The sequence below is a fragment of the Megalobrama amblycephala genome, linkage group LG8 (assembly GCF_018812025.1).
Source record: "Megalobrama amblycephala isolate DHTTF-2021 linkage group LG8, ASM1881202v1, whole genome shotgun sequence".
NCBI lineage: Eukaryota > Metazoa > Chordata > Actinopteri > Cypriniformes > Xenocyprididae > Megalobrama > Megalobrama amblycephala.
Window position 1 is genome coordinate 33,397,299 of NC_063051.1, and position 15,626 is coordinate 33,412,924.

At 35.2% G+C, this 15,626-nt stretch overlaps 1 protein-coding gene and 1 long non-coding RNA gene across 2 annotated transcripts; one reads left to right on the forward strand and one right to left on the reverse strand.

The window, feature by feature from the left end:
- Positions 1-1,659: 1,659 nt before the first annotated feature.
- LOC125274373 lies at positions 1,660-3,765 on the reverse strand. The gene is made up of 2 exons (XR_007186244.1): positions 3,628-3,765; positions 1,660-3,061 (listed from the first exon to the last, which is right to left on the reverse strand). It is a non-coding gene; the product is annotated as an uncharacterized LOC125274373 (long non-coding RNA).
- Positions 3,626-15,515, forward strand: nfe2l2b (nfe2 like bZIP transcription factor 2b). Its single transcript, XM_048200717.1, has 4 exons — positions 3,626-4,513; positions 9,535-9,747; positions 9,908-10,066; positions 13,859-15,515. Exons 1-4 carry the CDS (start codon positions 4,478-4,480, stop codon positions 15,104-15,106), a joined length of 1,656 nt encoding a protein of 551 aa, XP_048056674.1. The 5' UTR covers positions 3,626-4,477; the 3' UTR covers positions 15,107-15,515.
- Positions 15,516-15,626: the final 111 nt, after the last annotated feature.

Genomic DNA, 15,626 nt, shown 5'->3' on the forward strand with positions numbered 1-15,626 from the left:
TGTTTTCATCAAAAACTTTAATTTCTTTTCGACTGAATAAAGAAAGACATGGACACCTTGGATGATATGGGGGTGAGTAAATTATCAGGAAACGTTTATTTAAAAGTGGACTAATCCTTTAAATAAGGTTAATAAAAGTACTGTTCATTTTTCATTTCAGCATTTACATTTTAACATTTTAAAGTTGTCTCTTACATTAGTTATAATGCACTATGAATTAAAATGAACGATCAATGTATAATTAATATATTAGTATTTTTTATATTTAAAAATTACAATAAACATTTAGCCATTTTTTTAATTCAAAGAAACAAAATGTAAGAAAGAGTTAAAACTGAACACAATCTTGCTGCTCAAACTGTGTATAGAACAATTTTTAATAATATTTTTTTGCTCCTTTTGTATTTTACATTTACTTGTACTTTTACTTTCAATACTTAGGCTAAGTATGTTTAATATAAAAAAAAATATAACATACTTTAAAACTTTTATTCAAGTAACATTCTAAACAGTAACTTTAACTTCTACCAAAGTCATTTTCTGGTAAGATATCTATACTTCAAGTATGGTTTTCGAGTACTTTATACACCACTTTATGTGACTCGTCCATAGTCAGCAATATAATCCACACTTTCAAAGTCCAGAAAGGTATTAAGAAATCGTTAAATCAGTCGACGTGACTGCAGTGGTTCAACCTTAATGTTATGAAGCGAAAAGAATATTTTTTGAGCTCAAAAACAAGACATTATTCAACAATATCTTGTCACTTCATAACATTTAGGTTGATTCACTGCAGTCATGTTGACTGCTTTAACGATTTCTTTAGTTGCTTTCTGGACCGTAAAAAGTGTTGATTATATTGCTGTCTATGGAGGAGTCAGAGAGCTCTCGGATTTCATCAAAAATATCTTAATTTGTGTCTTTAAGATGAACGAAGATCTTACAGGTGTGGAATGACATGGGGGTGAGTAATTAATGACAGAATTTTTATTTTTGGGTGAACTAACCCTTTAACTAATATGTACTTAGATTTAAATTAATCATTTGATTCAGTGCACTTATTGTGTACATACATGTTTACATTGTACTTATATTTTAAAAATACCTGCATGTAATTACATCTGTAATTAATTTCTGTATAATTACACTGTTGACCCTTCCCTACCCATTAATCCAACCTTAAACTGAAACCATACCACCAAACCTGTCCCTAACCTTACCCATATCCCACCTCAATAGCAGCAAAAGTGTTTTGCAATACAATATAAACACAGTAAGTACATTGTACTTATGCCAAAGAACTTCACTAGAGGTCAGCAGACAGCTATTTTCCTTTCTTTCTCTTTCTTTCTTTCTATAAAGTGTCAAAATTGTAAATGTATTAACAGTTAACCTAAATTTCGTGCAATATGCCACCTCACCTAAACCATTTTCCACTTTAAAATAGACTGAAACCACCATGAAATAGAGGTGGTGAAAAAATAGCCTACCACATGACGAGGTGCAGTTACAAAATTGCCTTTTACATCCACATTGGCTAATAAACATGTAGTATTATTATTATTGTATGTTAATTGAAAGACTACATTAAATATTTAAAATTAACTAGTGAAGGAAAAAATAGTGAAAAATATATTCATATCAATATATTCATATCAGTTGTTGAAATTACAAAATGATGTTTATTGGTTGTTAGTGAATTTTGCATCCAAATATGACATACTGGATAAAATGCAAAATACTTAATAACTGCAACTTTTTATGTCACTTAAAGGGATAATTCACTCAAAAATGAAAATTCTGTCATCATTTGAGCTGTTGAACACAAAAGGAGATATTTGGAAGAATGTTGGTAACCAGACATTTGACGGTAGTCATTGACTTCCATAGTATTATTATTTTTTTCCCCTGTTATGGTAGTCAATGGTGGATGATATCCACTTGGTTACAAACATTCTTCCAAATATCTTCCTTTGTGTTCAGCAGAACAAAGAAATTTATACAGTTTTGGAACTACTTGAGGCGGAGGAAACGATGACAGAATTATCATTTTTGGGTGAACTATCCCTTTTAGAGCTTCAAAAAATAACACTAATAGTCAGCAGAATAGAGTAAAACAGTGAGAGTTTAGCCACTCTTAAATACATTATGCGCCATGCATTCAACAATGAGAGACTGACTGGCTTCTTCAAATAAAATACACTCACACAAGTATAACTTTCCGTAAACGGTTTTGTTCCAGCAGCACTTAGCAATATAAACCATTGTGAGTTCCAACAGAATTTACATGCCAAGAATACAAAATGGTATACTTTCACACTTGTGAAATATGCTTGACAGGGTAAAGAAGAAAAACAAAAACACTTTGTTCAAAACATTAGAAGATTTAGTAAGTTCCAAAATCTGCAAGCTGTTAACCATGGAGGTAATTTGAATTATTATATCATCAAAAAATTCTATTGTTCATTTTAATAACTCCATCTCATTTTTGTATATTTTTCATTATGCTGTTTTCAATTTCTAAATATAGCCTACATAATCATTATATATTTCTATGAATACCAGTAGGAGTAGAGGAATTCGGTTAACAGATCTGAAAAGTTCATCTGAAGTCAACATCTAAAATACTAACAAAATTAGATTAACAAAAAACATATAATTCCATTTTACAGTATATACTTCAAACCAGTCATGAAACTCATAAAACCAAGCCTTTATTTTCTCAGGGATCAATACGGATTTGACGGGTGGAGCTTCTAAAGCAAAGTTCTGTAATGCACTGACCACACACTCACACAGCCAGAGTGGACCACAGAACTTTCCCCGAGGAGCCATGGTTGAGTGTGTGTGTTTCTCTGTGTAAGTGTGTCCATATGTGCATGTGTGGGAATGCGACTTTGGCGGAGGAAGCCTGTGAATACATTTTCGTGTTTTTGAATTGTAGAATTGTCTTTAAAACGTGTCAGACGTTTACAGCCGTCATTCGGGCTTCAGTCAGTTTGCTTGCAGTTGCCTTGGTTGAGATGGTAGCCCACTCAGGACCAATCAGCTTCTGAGGCTCCTGGGAAGTAAAACACATGTTAGAATTTATGTCCACTCTCTAGAATAAGCTGACGTGTCTCCATGCATTAGCAACTTCAAACTGCTGCAACAATATTTAAGAAAATCCTTAAATAATTTGACACTGTCTGTAATAGAGGTTTTATTTCATACAACCGCAAATGTCTATTACAAGGGGGAAAAAAAGATAAATTACAAGGAAAAAATAAGTTTTTCAGCCAGGAGTATATATGCAATATATGGAAACAAATACATGGATTTTCCCACCTAATATATAACATCTAAATTCACCAGTTCAGTTTTGAGAAGCATGTTTACAATGAACCTAAATGAATTTGTGAAGAGCTAAGCTCTTATTTTAAACAAGTTATCTGTGTTTTTGCACAGGTTTTGTATCCAAAACTTCTCAAATTACTTTGTATAGTAGTTTAAGCCTGGCATCACTTTAAGAACTGACTAAAGCAAACGTAATTTAGTACGCACGCTTTCCTGAGTTTATTGCATCACGTCCAAAAACATAAACCAGAGGCCAAAGCCACTGATGAAAGTTTAATACTGACTGCTTACCTTACGGTTGACCGGTGGCTCTCCTGGCTGTGCCTCGAAACAGACTGAATGTATCGCTGGACCCCCTCTCTCCCGTCGCTAAAGGAATGTCGACGTGGAGCTGCCAAACGTGAACGTGTAGGGTACTCATGAACGCGCTCGTCGGAGAGTCTTCTCTGAGCTCGTACCCTTGGCATAGGTAGAGTGGGCATGGCGCTGATCACAGCTACCTGTCACATTTCGTGGCGTGTTGAAAGCTGAGGGGGAAGAAATTCTTGAAAGACGAAGCCTGCAGTGTTTGATTCATCTAAAAGCTGTTTAAATCTATATGCATTTCGTTGTACTTTAAAATGCAATGTAGCTACATTGTGCACGTTTAATATTTGGAGTGGTTCATCCTCATAAGATTTTATTTGATCATTAAACTTATATTAAATTCTATTTTAGGTAGCCTACAGTTGTAGATTCTAAAAAGTAAAATTGAGTAGCAATTTTTTATGTTAAAGTTTTTTATGTAAAAGTTTACATGTTAATGAGGTAAACCTATGTGTTTTTCTTGTGCTTTTCTCAGGATAAATTTGATCAACATCAACCATTTCATTTTTGATTTATAAGTAAAGAAGGTTGTAAAGACATGTTATAAAGCGATGAATGCATGTCTCCTTTGAGTTTCTTTGAATCTGCTGTTTGATTGGCTGATGGATTGTCCCTGAATTTGTTATCTTCTGTTTGATTGGCTGATGGATATTGTGGGCGAGTCCTGCCTGTATTTGGGATCTGTTACACACGCGTGTCGTCAGATTTGATCCAGAAATATGCTTTGCGTCTGCTTGAATTAGTCCTTCATCAGACTTTTCATCAGCTAAGAGACATGGACGACCCTTCAGCTCAGTTTCAACATGATTCGGTAAGTTAAAAAACAAACAAACAAACAATACTTTCATGAGAAACCAAATAGCTTGTATTTTGTTAAACATTCACCATGTAATTCATATATACATCCATAAACTTTGGTGCAGCTGATGGATAAGGTCAAGGACTCGTTTGGTTTTCCTGTAATTGTAGCCTATTATAAGAGAAGTGGCTTACAAGCTGAAATTATATATATATATATATATATATATATATATATATATATATATATATATATATATATATATATATACAGTCAAACCAAAAATTATTCAGACATTTTTTATATTTTTGATATATTTTTACTAGTGGGTGCAGGACACTATAGTTAATTTATGTAAGTGAGGATAGCAAAATAAAGTAAACTGTGACATATTATACTCATATATATTCTTCATACAGTGGACTACCAATAAAATTGATAAAAACTGATAAACACTTTGACCTGACCATGTTTTACTTAAGTGTTAAATGACATAATTAAGATTATTTTTTTCTGATAGTTTAACTCTGAGATCTTGTCATATTTTAAACTATAGTGAATAAACTGTATTAATGAATGAAATTTTCATTGTGTCTGAATAAATTCTGGTTTGACTGTATATAAAATGAAGTGTCACAACCTTTTTTCTAAAATAAGAACAACAACAACAACTATAATTTCATGATTCAACCAGTTAAGAAAGCAATCATTCCTGTATTCAAAGCTAAAATACAGATTTTGTGAAAAAATATAAATGACAAATTCAAGGTTTCCACATAAAAATAAAGCATAACTGTTTTTAATTGATAATAAACATTTCCTGAGCAGCAAATCAGCATATTAGAATGATTTCTGAAGGATCATGTGACACTGAAGACTGGAGTAATGATGCTGAAAATTCAGTTTCCTTTTTAAATATATTAAAATAGGAATATTAAATTGAAATAAAATTTCACAAATTTACTGTTTTACTTTATATTTGATCAGATAAATGCAGCCTTGGTGAGCATAAGAGACTTCTTTCCAAAAAAAAAAAAATTCTGGCCCCAATGTTTAAATGGTAGTGTATATCATTTTTTTTACCAGTTAATGTGTTGAAGTACACCTGTTTGCCAGTGATAAATCACCTTAAATATTGCAAAAATGGCTCAAAATTGTTAAAAGTTATCTCGAAGGTCTAGCATAATTTCTTATAGGGACCTTATATTCATGCGACAGTATAAAAAAGTAATTAAATGCACATTAGCAATATTAAAAAAAGATAGTATTAGAACATATTTTAGAACTTTGCGAATTAATCCTTTTTTATGAATATTAGGCTAAAAATGGGGAGTGGTGGACAGGAAAGCTTTGAGGCTGAGGTCTTGGCTGTCATGAATTCAAGCGAGTGGGTTGGTTAAATAAACATTTCACTTTGTGCACCTGATCCAGACACACCCGCTACCGCACTACTGTTTCAGGGTGGATAGCCATTTGCCCCAGAGAGAAGGGTTAATTCACAAATCTGTTGTCCTTTATACACACAAGGCTCTATCAGCCTGTCTACTCTTTAACACAGTTGCATCATTACATTCACCACCCAGCTGTAGGCGTGTGTATTCACCTTTCACTCAGCTCACCTTTATACCTTCTTTCTCCCAGTTATTCTTGTTCTGTTTTTTTGGTGTTTTTTTCTTTTAGTCTCTGATGGATTGATTTTCCGCAGTTGCTCAGTCTCCTACTTAATCTGGAGCATTTATTTACTTGCGTGACTACAGCGAGAGGGCAACAAGCTCAAGGCCTTTATGACCGACTCAAATGAACCATTTCAAATGCTCTTTAGCAGGTTTTGTTTGTGTAAAGTGCACTCACTCAGAGGACCGTGGTGTCATGGCTTTCAGGTTACTTACACTAGCTGTGAGATCTGATAGTGCTAAAATATGCTTGAAACTATTTTAATCATTGCCACTGTTGTGTACAATGTGCACAGCTCTATCTCTCCCTTTGTAAACATAATTGGTAATATCTATTACTGATAGTAAATTGAAATGACAGTAAAAATAGATTACAAATTAAGCTGTAAACTATTGTAAATGACAAGCTGTAGTTCTCTACTGTGTTATTCTCTGAGAGGGCTGGTATGATTGAAAAAGACAAAATTGCAGTATGTTGAAACTACATAGGTATTATTTTCTTTGCCACTGTCATATTTTATTTGCTCACTGAAGGGAAAAAAATCTTTCTGAACAGCTATACTAAATTATAGAACTAAATTAACATATAATGAGCTGAAAAATAACTATAATGAACTAAACTGAATTGAACTCAAAGGTCTGTTGGAGAAACATGATATCCGTTAGCATTGCCATTCATCTCGAACACAGTTGTTCTGCTTGATCCCTAAAAGTATGCTGTATGAATTCGGTCATCTTTGCTCATGTGTACAACTTTTAACATGCATTCAGGTTTTTCGAGCCACTCACCCAAGCCATAACCAGCCAGATATTTACCCCTTACCTGAACTGATCTGGAATGAACTTGCCTGGTCTGAACTTATCTGATCTGAACTGACATGAACTTCCTTGATCTGATCTGAACTGTTTCTATTTTCAGTTCCACATCTGTAGTGCGCACCACAGATGTCATTGATATTTATTTTGAGTAGAAAACAAAGTAGAGAGAGACACATTTTGGTCACACTTTATTGGTCTTGTGTCGTATATCATGTGGATAAGCTCCCTCAGTGGCAGCACAACCTCTGACCATATACATTCAATCATCATGGCTCATAAATTCTCAGATTACCATTTTATGATATCAAAAGAGTGATTACAAGTGATCGTACATCAGGGGTTCTCAATCTTGTTGTTGTCCACAACAACATCATAAGGCCCCATAACCTTTCCAGTTGTTTGTGATTTACTGGATGAGGATAGAGATTTTAAGGATAAAAATTTATTCCCATTAAAATATTTTAGAAGTGCGTATGGAGTTATACGATTCTGTAAATTTAACTTTTTCAGCCTACCTCATGTAATACAGGTTTTCCAAAACAGTGGGAACCCTGGTTCTTCAAATTAAAAGAATGAGGGGGTAATTTTTAGTTGTTTTAGCTTATTTTAATCCTTGTTTTGTCTTGTTTTAAGTCATTTTAAAGGGGTCCTTGATTATGATTTCACTTTTTTCACTTTAGTTAGTGTGTAATGTTGCTGTTTGAGCATAAACAACATCTGCAAAGTTACAACGCTCAAAGTTCAATGCAAAGGGAGATATTTTCTATTACAGAAATCACTTTTTAAAGGATTAGTCCACTTTTAAATAAAATTTTCCTGATAATTTACTCACCTCCATTTCATCCAAGATGTTCATGTCTTTCTTTCTTCAGTCAAAAAGAAATGAAGGTTTTTGATGAAAACATTCCAGGATTATTCTCCTTATAATGGACTTCAATGGCCTCCAAACAGTTGAAGGTCAAAATTACAGTTTAAGTGCAGCTTTAAAGATACCAGACAAGGAATAAGGGTCTTATCTTGCGAAACGATCGGTCATGTCCTACGCCTTCCCTATTCAACTTACGGAAGGAACGTGGCAGCAGTTTAATTTTTTTCCGTAAGTAGAATAGGGAAGGCGTAGGACATACGGCGTAAGCTTTTTTAAGAATACGGAAAGCGGAAGCACATGCAAGGCGATAATTTGTGTTTATAAATCATATACAGTTGTATTTTTTTTTATTTTTTTTTTGAAAATGACCGATCGTTTCGCAAGATAAGACCCTTATTCCTCATCTGGTATCTTTGAAGCTGCACTGAAACTGTAATTTTGACTTTTACTCTTCAACCATTTGGAGGCCATTGAAGTCCACTATATGGAGAAAAATCCTGGAATGTTTTCATCAAAAACCTTAATTTCTTTTCGACTGAAGAAAGAAAGACATGAACATCTTGACATGGGGGTGAGTAAATTATCAGGAAAATTTTATTTGAAAGTGGACTAATCCTTTAAGGACTACAACAAACATTTGGTAGGGACTACAATGAGGTTCTTCCTGGGTTAGTGATATCACAAACCCCAAAATTAGAGAAGAATTGTTCAAAAGAATTGTTGTAGTAGAGTGTTGTTGACATGCCGTCATTTTATGCAGGACTGCTTCACAAAGAGGGTCAATTCAACGCTGGATTTGCACAAAAGATTAACATGACGGCACATGCTAGTCGATGAGTTGAATCAACTCCACAGCAACTACATAAATTTATCCACTAACCATTCAGAAACGTCCAATTACATTTTAAAAGTTGTAACTTCTTCCTGAGTCTCTCCATCAGTGTCGACTCCGGTTTGAACAATGTAAGGCTGAACACCGTTACTGACGATTGTCAATTTGACTGCGTGAGATTCTCCAGCTTTGTTGTTGTTGAGCAACCGAAGCGTGAGCTGTTAAAGCTCCGCCCTCTATTGGAAAGGGGGCGGGGAGCAGCAGCTCATTTGCATTTAAAGGGACACACACAAAAACAGTGCGTTTTGCTCACACCCGAATAGGGGCAAATTTAACAAGCTATAATAAATGATCTGTGGGGTATTTTGAGCTGAAACCTTACAGACACATTCTGGGGACACCAGAGACTTACATTACATCTTGTAAAAGTGGCATTATAGGTCCCCTTTAAGTCATCTTGAGTTCCTCATCCGAAGTTGCTCCCTGGTTGAGAACCACTGTCTGATATGTTGTTCGGTTTGATTGTTTTTGACAAGGTTAAATCAAAGCATGCTTTACTGTATTCATAAAATATAATGATCCACCTTGATTGATAGCGTTTATTGTTCTATCATCCTACACCAACCTGATGCACTCATATGACCAGTTTACAGGTGTATTTGGTAAGAAGGTGCACCTGCCAAGCAAATGAATGTGAATGCAAATCACGTACAAAAACATGACTGATACTGTGAGAGTTCACAGAAAGTTTATGCAAACATACTCTTTTTGTAATATGACTGTGCACGGCCACATACAAACACGGTAAATTGTCTGTTTTACATTATGTCTTTCTGTTTAGGATTTGATTGATATTTTATGGAGGCAGGATGTCGATTTGGGGGTGGAGCGAGAGATCTTTGATGGATGCCTTCGGCAGAAGGAGGAGACCATGAGAGCAAGAGAAAGAGAGTTGAAAAGCGAGAGAGAGCTTGAAAGAATAATGCAAAGGTTACAGAAACTTGACAAAGAGACCGGAGAGTTTTTGCCTAGTCCTTCATCTGTAAACTCCCAGGTAACCATTTCATTAACTACACATGTAAACAAATAAACACTGTGCACCCCTTAATTAATACAGAAAACCTCAAAATTGTTTCTCAAAATAGCATCTGCGCACACACCTACACATTCTATTGTTTAGTGTTGCTTACCGAGTTATTTTCACTATGTTTTAGGCTGTGCCCTTCTCAGAGACGTTGCCCTCGAGAGTGTCTACTCAGCATTCACCCGTTACCCAGAATCCCCTGCTATCTGCCCTGCTATTCTCCAAGTCTCAGAAGCCTCCTTCTCAGGAGCAGGCTTTTAGTGAACTGCTGTCACTGCCAGACTTACAGGTGCTTATGCACACAATACAGAAAGACACGCACAGACATGCCTGAATACATTTTCTTTCTCGGCAACTGCAGATTTACAGACATAGTAACATTAGATTTAAGTTACCTAGTAGTAATTGTAACAGGTTCTGTGGTAATTATAAAATCACATGCTTAATAGAGCTCCCCCTCTGCCTTAGAAAAAAGAGTGAGCATTTAATAATTGTGTATTAAATGATTAAACGCTAACATGTTTGACAGATGCTTGTACTGTCACTGCTAGCTAACATACATAGAATATTTCTATTCTTATATTATTATAATATTTATTATTTTTTCTAAATAGTAACTTTGGCTCAACCTTTGTATATTTTAAATGTGCTTTATAAATAAATTATAATTTATTTTATAATTAAGAGAAAAGTACAAAAAAATTGTCTCGGCTGTGAAGTGAGGGGTAATTGTTTTTATAAATTTAAATGATGTAATTAACATCAAAGTATCTAGTTTCAAACTCCTCTTAATTTATTAGCTGTTCAATATATTTAGGTAAAAATTAATATAATAATACCATATATCTAATCAGTAAAATTAAAAAGCAATAGTAATTAGTTTGAGGTATGTGCTTATCTGAGATACAGTGAGTTAATGTTTACATTTTTCATGGAATAGCATGCAGGTAATGTCCCTATTATCACTTAAATAGCGTTCTGATATCAGAATCATCTCTGGGATGACTTTGTCTCACATGTCACCCACAGCCCACACAGTCCTGCTTCTCAAAGTCTAGCATGGATCGTTGGGTAATTGGCAGGTAAAAACAGTAATATTCTGAAATATTATTACAATTCAAATTAACTGTTTTATAATGTAGTATATTTTAAAATGTTATTTATTACTGTGATCAAAGCTGAATCAAAAGCCCAAACCTTTGAACTGTAATGTACTTATTAGCCATAATAAGTTAGTCATTAATGAATAGAAAGTTCAAAAGAACATCATTTATTTAGAAGATAAAGATTTTGTAAATGTCTTTTGATCAAATAAATGTTACTGACCCTAAACCTTTGAAAGGTAGTGTATGTAATTTAGTTTATCATGTACAAGCCGAGGCAAGTCACCTTTATTTATATATTGCTTTATACAATACAGATTGTTTCAAAGCATCTTTACAGTGATAACAGGAAAATGATTCAATGATGCAAACAGTTCATTTCGACTGTACAGCAGCTCTAAAAGAAATTAGTGTCATTGTCCAGCTGAAGTCAGTACAGTGTTGATTCAGTTCATTTGATCTATAAAGCAGCTCTAGAGAAAACAGTGATGTCTTTGTCCGGCTCAGTTCAGTTCTCATCCAATAGTGTCAGTGTAGTCAAATCAATAATATTGTTGAATATTAAGTGTCCCCAACTAAGCAAGCCAGAGGCGACAGTGGCAAGGAACCCAAACTCCATCAGGTGACAGAAATGGAGAAAAAATCTTGGGAGAATCCAGGCTCAGTCGGGGGGTAGTTCTCCTCTGGCCAACGGACGAACACGGTGTGATTACGATTTAGGTTGCATCACAAGTCAAAAATCAGATTGTGGATCAATAGCATTCAAAATATTTCATCCAGTTCCTTCTGCTTGAAGATCGTATTCATCACGCTGGTTTGGAGACGAAGCGTGCCATAGAGGTCTGTGCAGAAGACTTGTCTGGTTCTTGTGGTCTTTGCTGAGGATCTGTGCCGATGGCTGTCGTGTCGATGAGGTCTTCACAGGGGATTGTTCTAGTAGACACGGTCTCTGCTGACATTCAGGGCTGTGTTGTGGTCTTGTCTAGGTGCAGGTCCACCATCTGATCTGGATCCGGCTGACTACGGTAACTTTAGGATAAACAGAGAGACTAATATTAGTGTAGATGCCATTCTTTTTATGATGTAACACAGGGTGCTATGGGAAGTGTTCCTGGTTCTGGTTGACCTAATTTATGCAGCCTAACAATCCTTTAAAGGATTTGAATTATAGAAATCTGATAATGTGTTATGTGTATGCCAGGTTAAAGAGATGTGTTTTTTGTCTAGATTTAAACTGACAGAGTTTGTCTGCTTCCCGAACAAGGCTAGAAAGACTGTTCTAGAGTTTGGGTGCTAAATTGGATAAGGATCTCCTGCTTGCAGTTGATTTTGATATTCTAGGTATTACCAACTGGCCAGAATTTTGAGATTGCAATAGACTATAATGACCCATATAATGCATTAGGAGCTCGCTCAAGTACTGAACCATTTAGTGCTTTGTAAGTAATTAGCAAGATTTTAAAATGTGTGCAGTGTTTAATAGGGAGCCAATGCAGTGTTGACAGAACCGGGCCAATACGGTCATACTTTCTAGTTCTAGTAAGAACTCTAACTGCTGCATATTGGACCAGCTGGAGTTTGTTTATTAAGCGTGCAGGGCAACCACCCAGTAGAGCATTACAGTAATCTAGCCTTGATGTCATGAACGCATGAACTAACTTTTCTTCATTTGGCATTGAGAGCATATGTCATAATTTAGATATATTTTTAAGATGGAAAAATACAGTTTTACAAATGCTAGAAATGTGGCTTTCAAATGAAAGATTGGTATCAAAGAGCACACCTAGATTCCTAACTGACATCAAAGACTTGACAGTGCAGCCATCAAGTGTTAGACAGTTTTTTAGGTTATTATGTAGTTGTATTATGAAATACTAGTCATCCAGTTTTTTATATCAACTGTGCATTCCGTTAATTTTGTGAATTGGTATGTTTCGTCAGGGTGTGAAGAAATATAGAGCTGGGTATCATCAGCGTAACAGTGAAAACTAATGCCATGCTTCCTGATGATATCTCCCAAGGGTAGAATTAACAAAGTGAAAAGCAACAGTCCTAGTACTGAGCCTTGTGGTACTCTTTGTGGTACTTTTTTTTAGCCTTCTCCATACTGAACTTGTGATCGTAATGACATTTTAGTGGCCAGATGAATAATACGCAATTTATCAAATAAATGTAATATTTTTTTAATACAAGTAAAAAAATGTCTTGTATATGGAAGAGGATTAGGGCCAAGCAATAAAAAAAATAAAACCATCTCGAGATTAAAGTTGTTAAATTTTGAGAAAAAACTCGTTAAATTTCGAGAAAAAAGTTGAAATAAAATGTTGAGAATGAACTCGTTAAATTACGAGAAAAAACTCGTTAAATTTCGAGAAAAAAGTCAAGATAAAATGTTGAGAATAAAGTCATTAAATTATGAGAAAAAAGTCATTAAATTATGAGAACAAATTCATAATTTAACAAATTTGTTCTCGTAATTTAACGACTTTTCTTCTTGAAATTTAACGACTTTTTTCTCGTAATTTAACGAGTTTATTCTCAACATTTTATTTCAACTTTTTTCTCGACCTTTTTCTCGAAATTTAACGAGTTTTTTCTCGTAATTTAACGAGTTTATTCTCAACATTTTATTTCAACTTTTTTCTCGACCTTTTTCTCGAAATTTAACGAGTTTTTTCTCGTAATTTAACGAGTTTATTCTCAACATTTTATTTTGACTTTTTTCTCTAAATTTAACAAATTTTTTCTCTAAATTTAACAACTTTAATCTCGAGATGGTTTTATTTTTTTATTATTGCTTGGCCCTAATCCTCTTCCGTACTTGTAATTAACAAGTTTTATCAAAGTTTAAATGTTTGATGAGTTGTCTATATCATGCCTCATCGTAAATGATCAGAATAAAGTTTTTCTTCACATAAAATTATTTAAATATGCCTATTATTGTATGTATTTAATATACTGTTTTGTTTCTCTGTTAGTATTATCTGGATGTCTTGGAGTATGAGGGCTCAAATTTGCCCTTAGAGGATATCACTGAAATCTGCCACCACAACCTGCCAGAGCCACAGAGGGAAAACTCAACAGATGAATTATGTGACATCGGTGAACTCACACAGACAATATCAGACTCTTTTGAAGTTGCTCAGCCTTTATCATGCATGCCCTCTGACCCATTAGAAGTCTTGGAAACATGCATACAGACATTCTCAGATCCAGGCAATCCTACACCTTCACCTTCAAACACAATTTACAGCTGTAGTAGCCCAGAGAATCAAGGGATTTTTACTAAATGCCAAGCAAATTCAAGCGATTCGTCCTTGAGTGAGTTTTGCCCTGATATAAATACATATACCATCAATACTAGCACACTCAGTGAACCAGAACAATTAAATAGTGTGCCTGGAAGGAAAGCTCCACAAATGCTTTCACAATTTGAGGAGCATCGCATTCTTCTGGGTTTTGATGACTCTGCTTCTGTTGGCTCTGTGGATTTAGAGATGTCCCTCTATGCGGCTGACACCGTAAGCAACGGCCGATCAGACAAGGATGAGCTGGAAAGCATCCAATCAGATTACACCGATCTGCTGTCTTTATCTCTCCACTCTGAGACAGTAGAGGCAACACTGTATGAAACTGCTACGTATTCACCACACCAAACTCAAAACGAATCAGCGCCTGAATATTCACAAAGAGAACCTCAGTCAAATCTCACAACCGCAAGCAGAGCTGCAGGTGTCCGGCGCGCATGTCGTGATGAACAGCGAGCCCGAGCGTTGAGTTTGCCGATTAGTGTGCATGACATCATCAACCTGCCCGTGGAAGCATTTAACGAAGCCATCAGCTCCTGCAAACTCAACCACGCTCAACACGCACTCATCAGAGACATTCGAAGACGTGGCAAAAATAAAATGGCAGCCCAGAGCTGTCGAAAACGAAAGCTGGATAGTCTTGTCGATCTCGAAGACGAGATTGAGGCTCTGAAGAGGGAGAAGGATGAAAGCAAAGAGGAAAAAGAGAGGAACACTAGAGACCTTCGTGTGATGAAAGAGAAGCTCAAGAATCTTTACAATGAGGTGTTCGGACAGCTGAGAGATGAGCAGGGAAACTCCTACAATCCTAAAGAGTACAAACTACAGCACAGCGCTGATGGCACGGTTTACCTGCTGCCATCTAGCGCAGCCAACAACAAAAATACACTGACAGAGGATTTAGCTGCTGCTGTATAACACATCTGAAGTACCTACAGCAGAACTCTTTGGTCTTTGGAACTGGACACAGCAGTGGTTTTGGATTTTAATAGTTGTGGGCTTGAGGAATCATTGGCCCTGGCATTCACATGAATCTCTTTTGAACACTTGTGATCAGACTTTTTAAGGGAGGTTGTTTGATCAGTTTAACCAGTTAAATTAGCATCATCCCCCTAGCTGCTGTTTTCAGTCATGCAGTACAGATACTGTCTACTTGAATGGGGAAACACTGAAATCTCCAAAATGTTGTCAATGTTACATTTAAATAACTAAGCTGACAACTATGGTCCAGCTAATGCATATACAGTACAGTCTACATTTACACCCTCTCTCTCTCTATACGTGCGTGCGATATATATATATATATATATATATATATATATATATATATATATATATATATATATATATATATATATATATATATATATATATATATACAGTACAGTCCAAAAGTTTGGAACCACTAAGATTTTTAATGTTTTTAAAAGAAGTTTCG

Bases quoted from the DNA above. Each gene is read 5' to 3' on its own strand.
- nfe2l2b (XM_048200717.1), top strand. From the start codon at position 4,478: ATGGACGACCCTTCAGCTCAGTTTCAACATGATTCG. The intron at 4,514-9,534 runs GTAAGTTAAAAA...CTTTCTGTTTAG, and splicing joins CTCAGTTTCAACATGATTCG to GATTTGATTGATATTTTATG. The intron at 9,748-9,907 runs GTAACCATTTCA...ACTATGTTTTAG, and splicing joins CTTCATCTGTAAACTCCCAG to GCTGTGCCCTTCTCAGAGAC.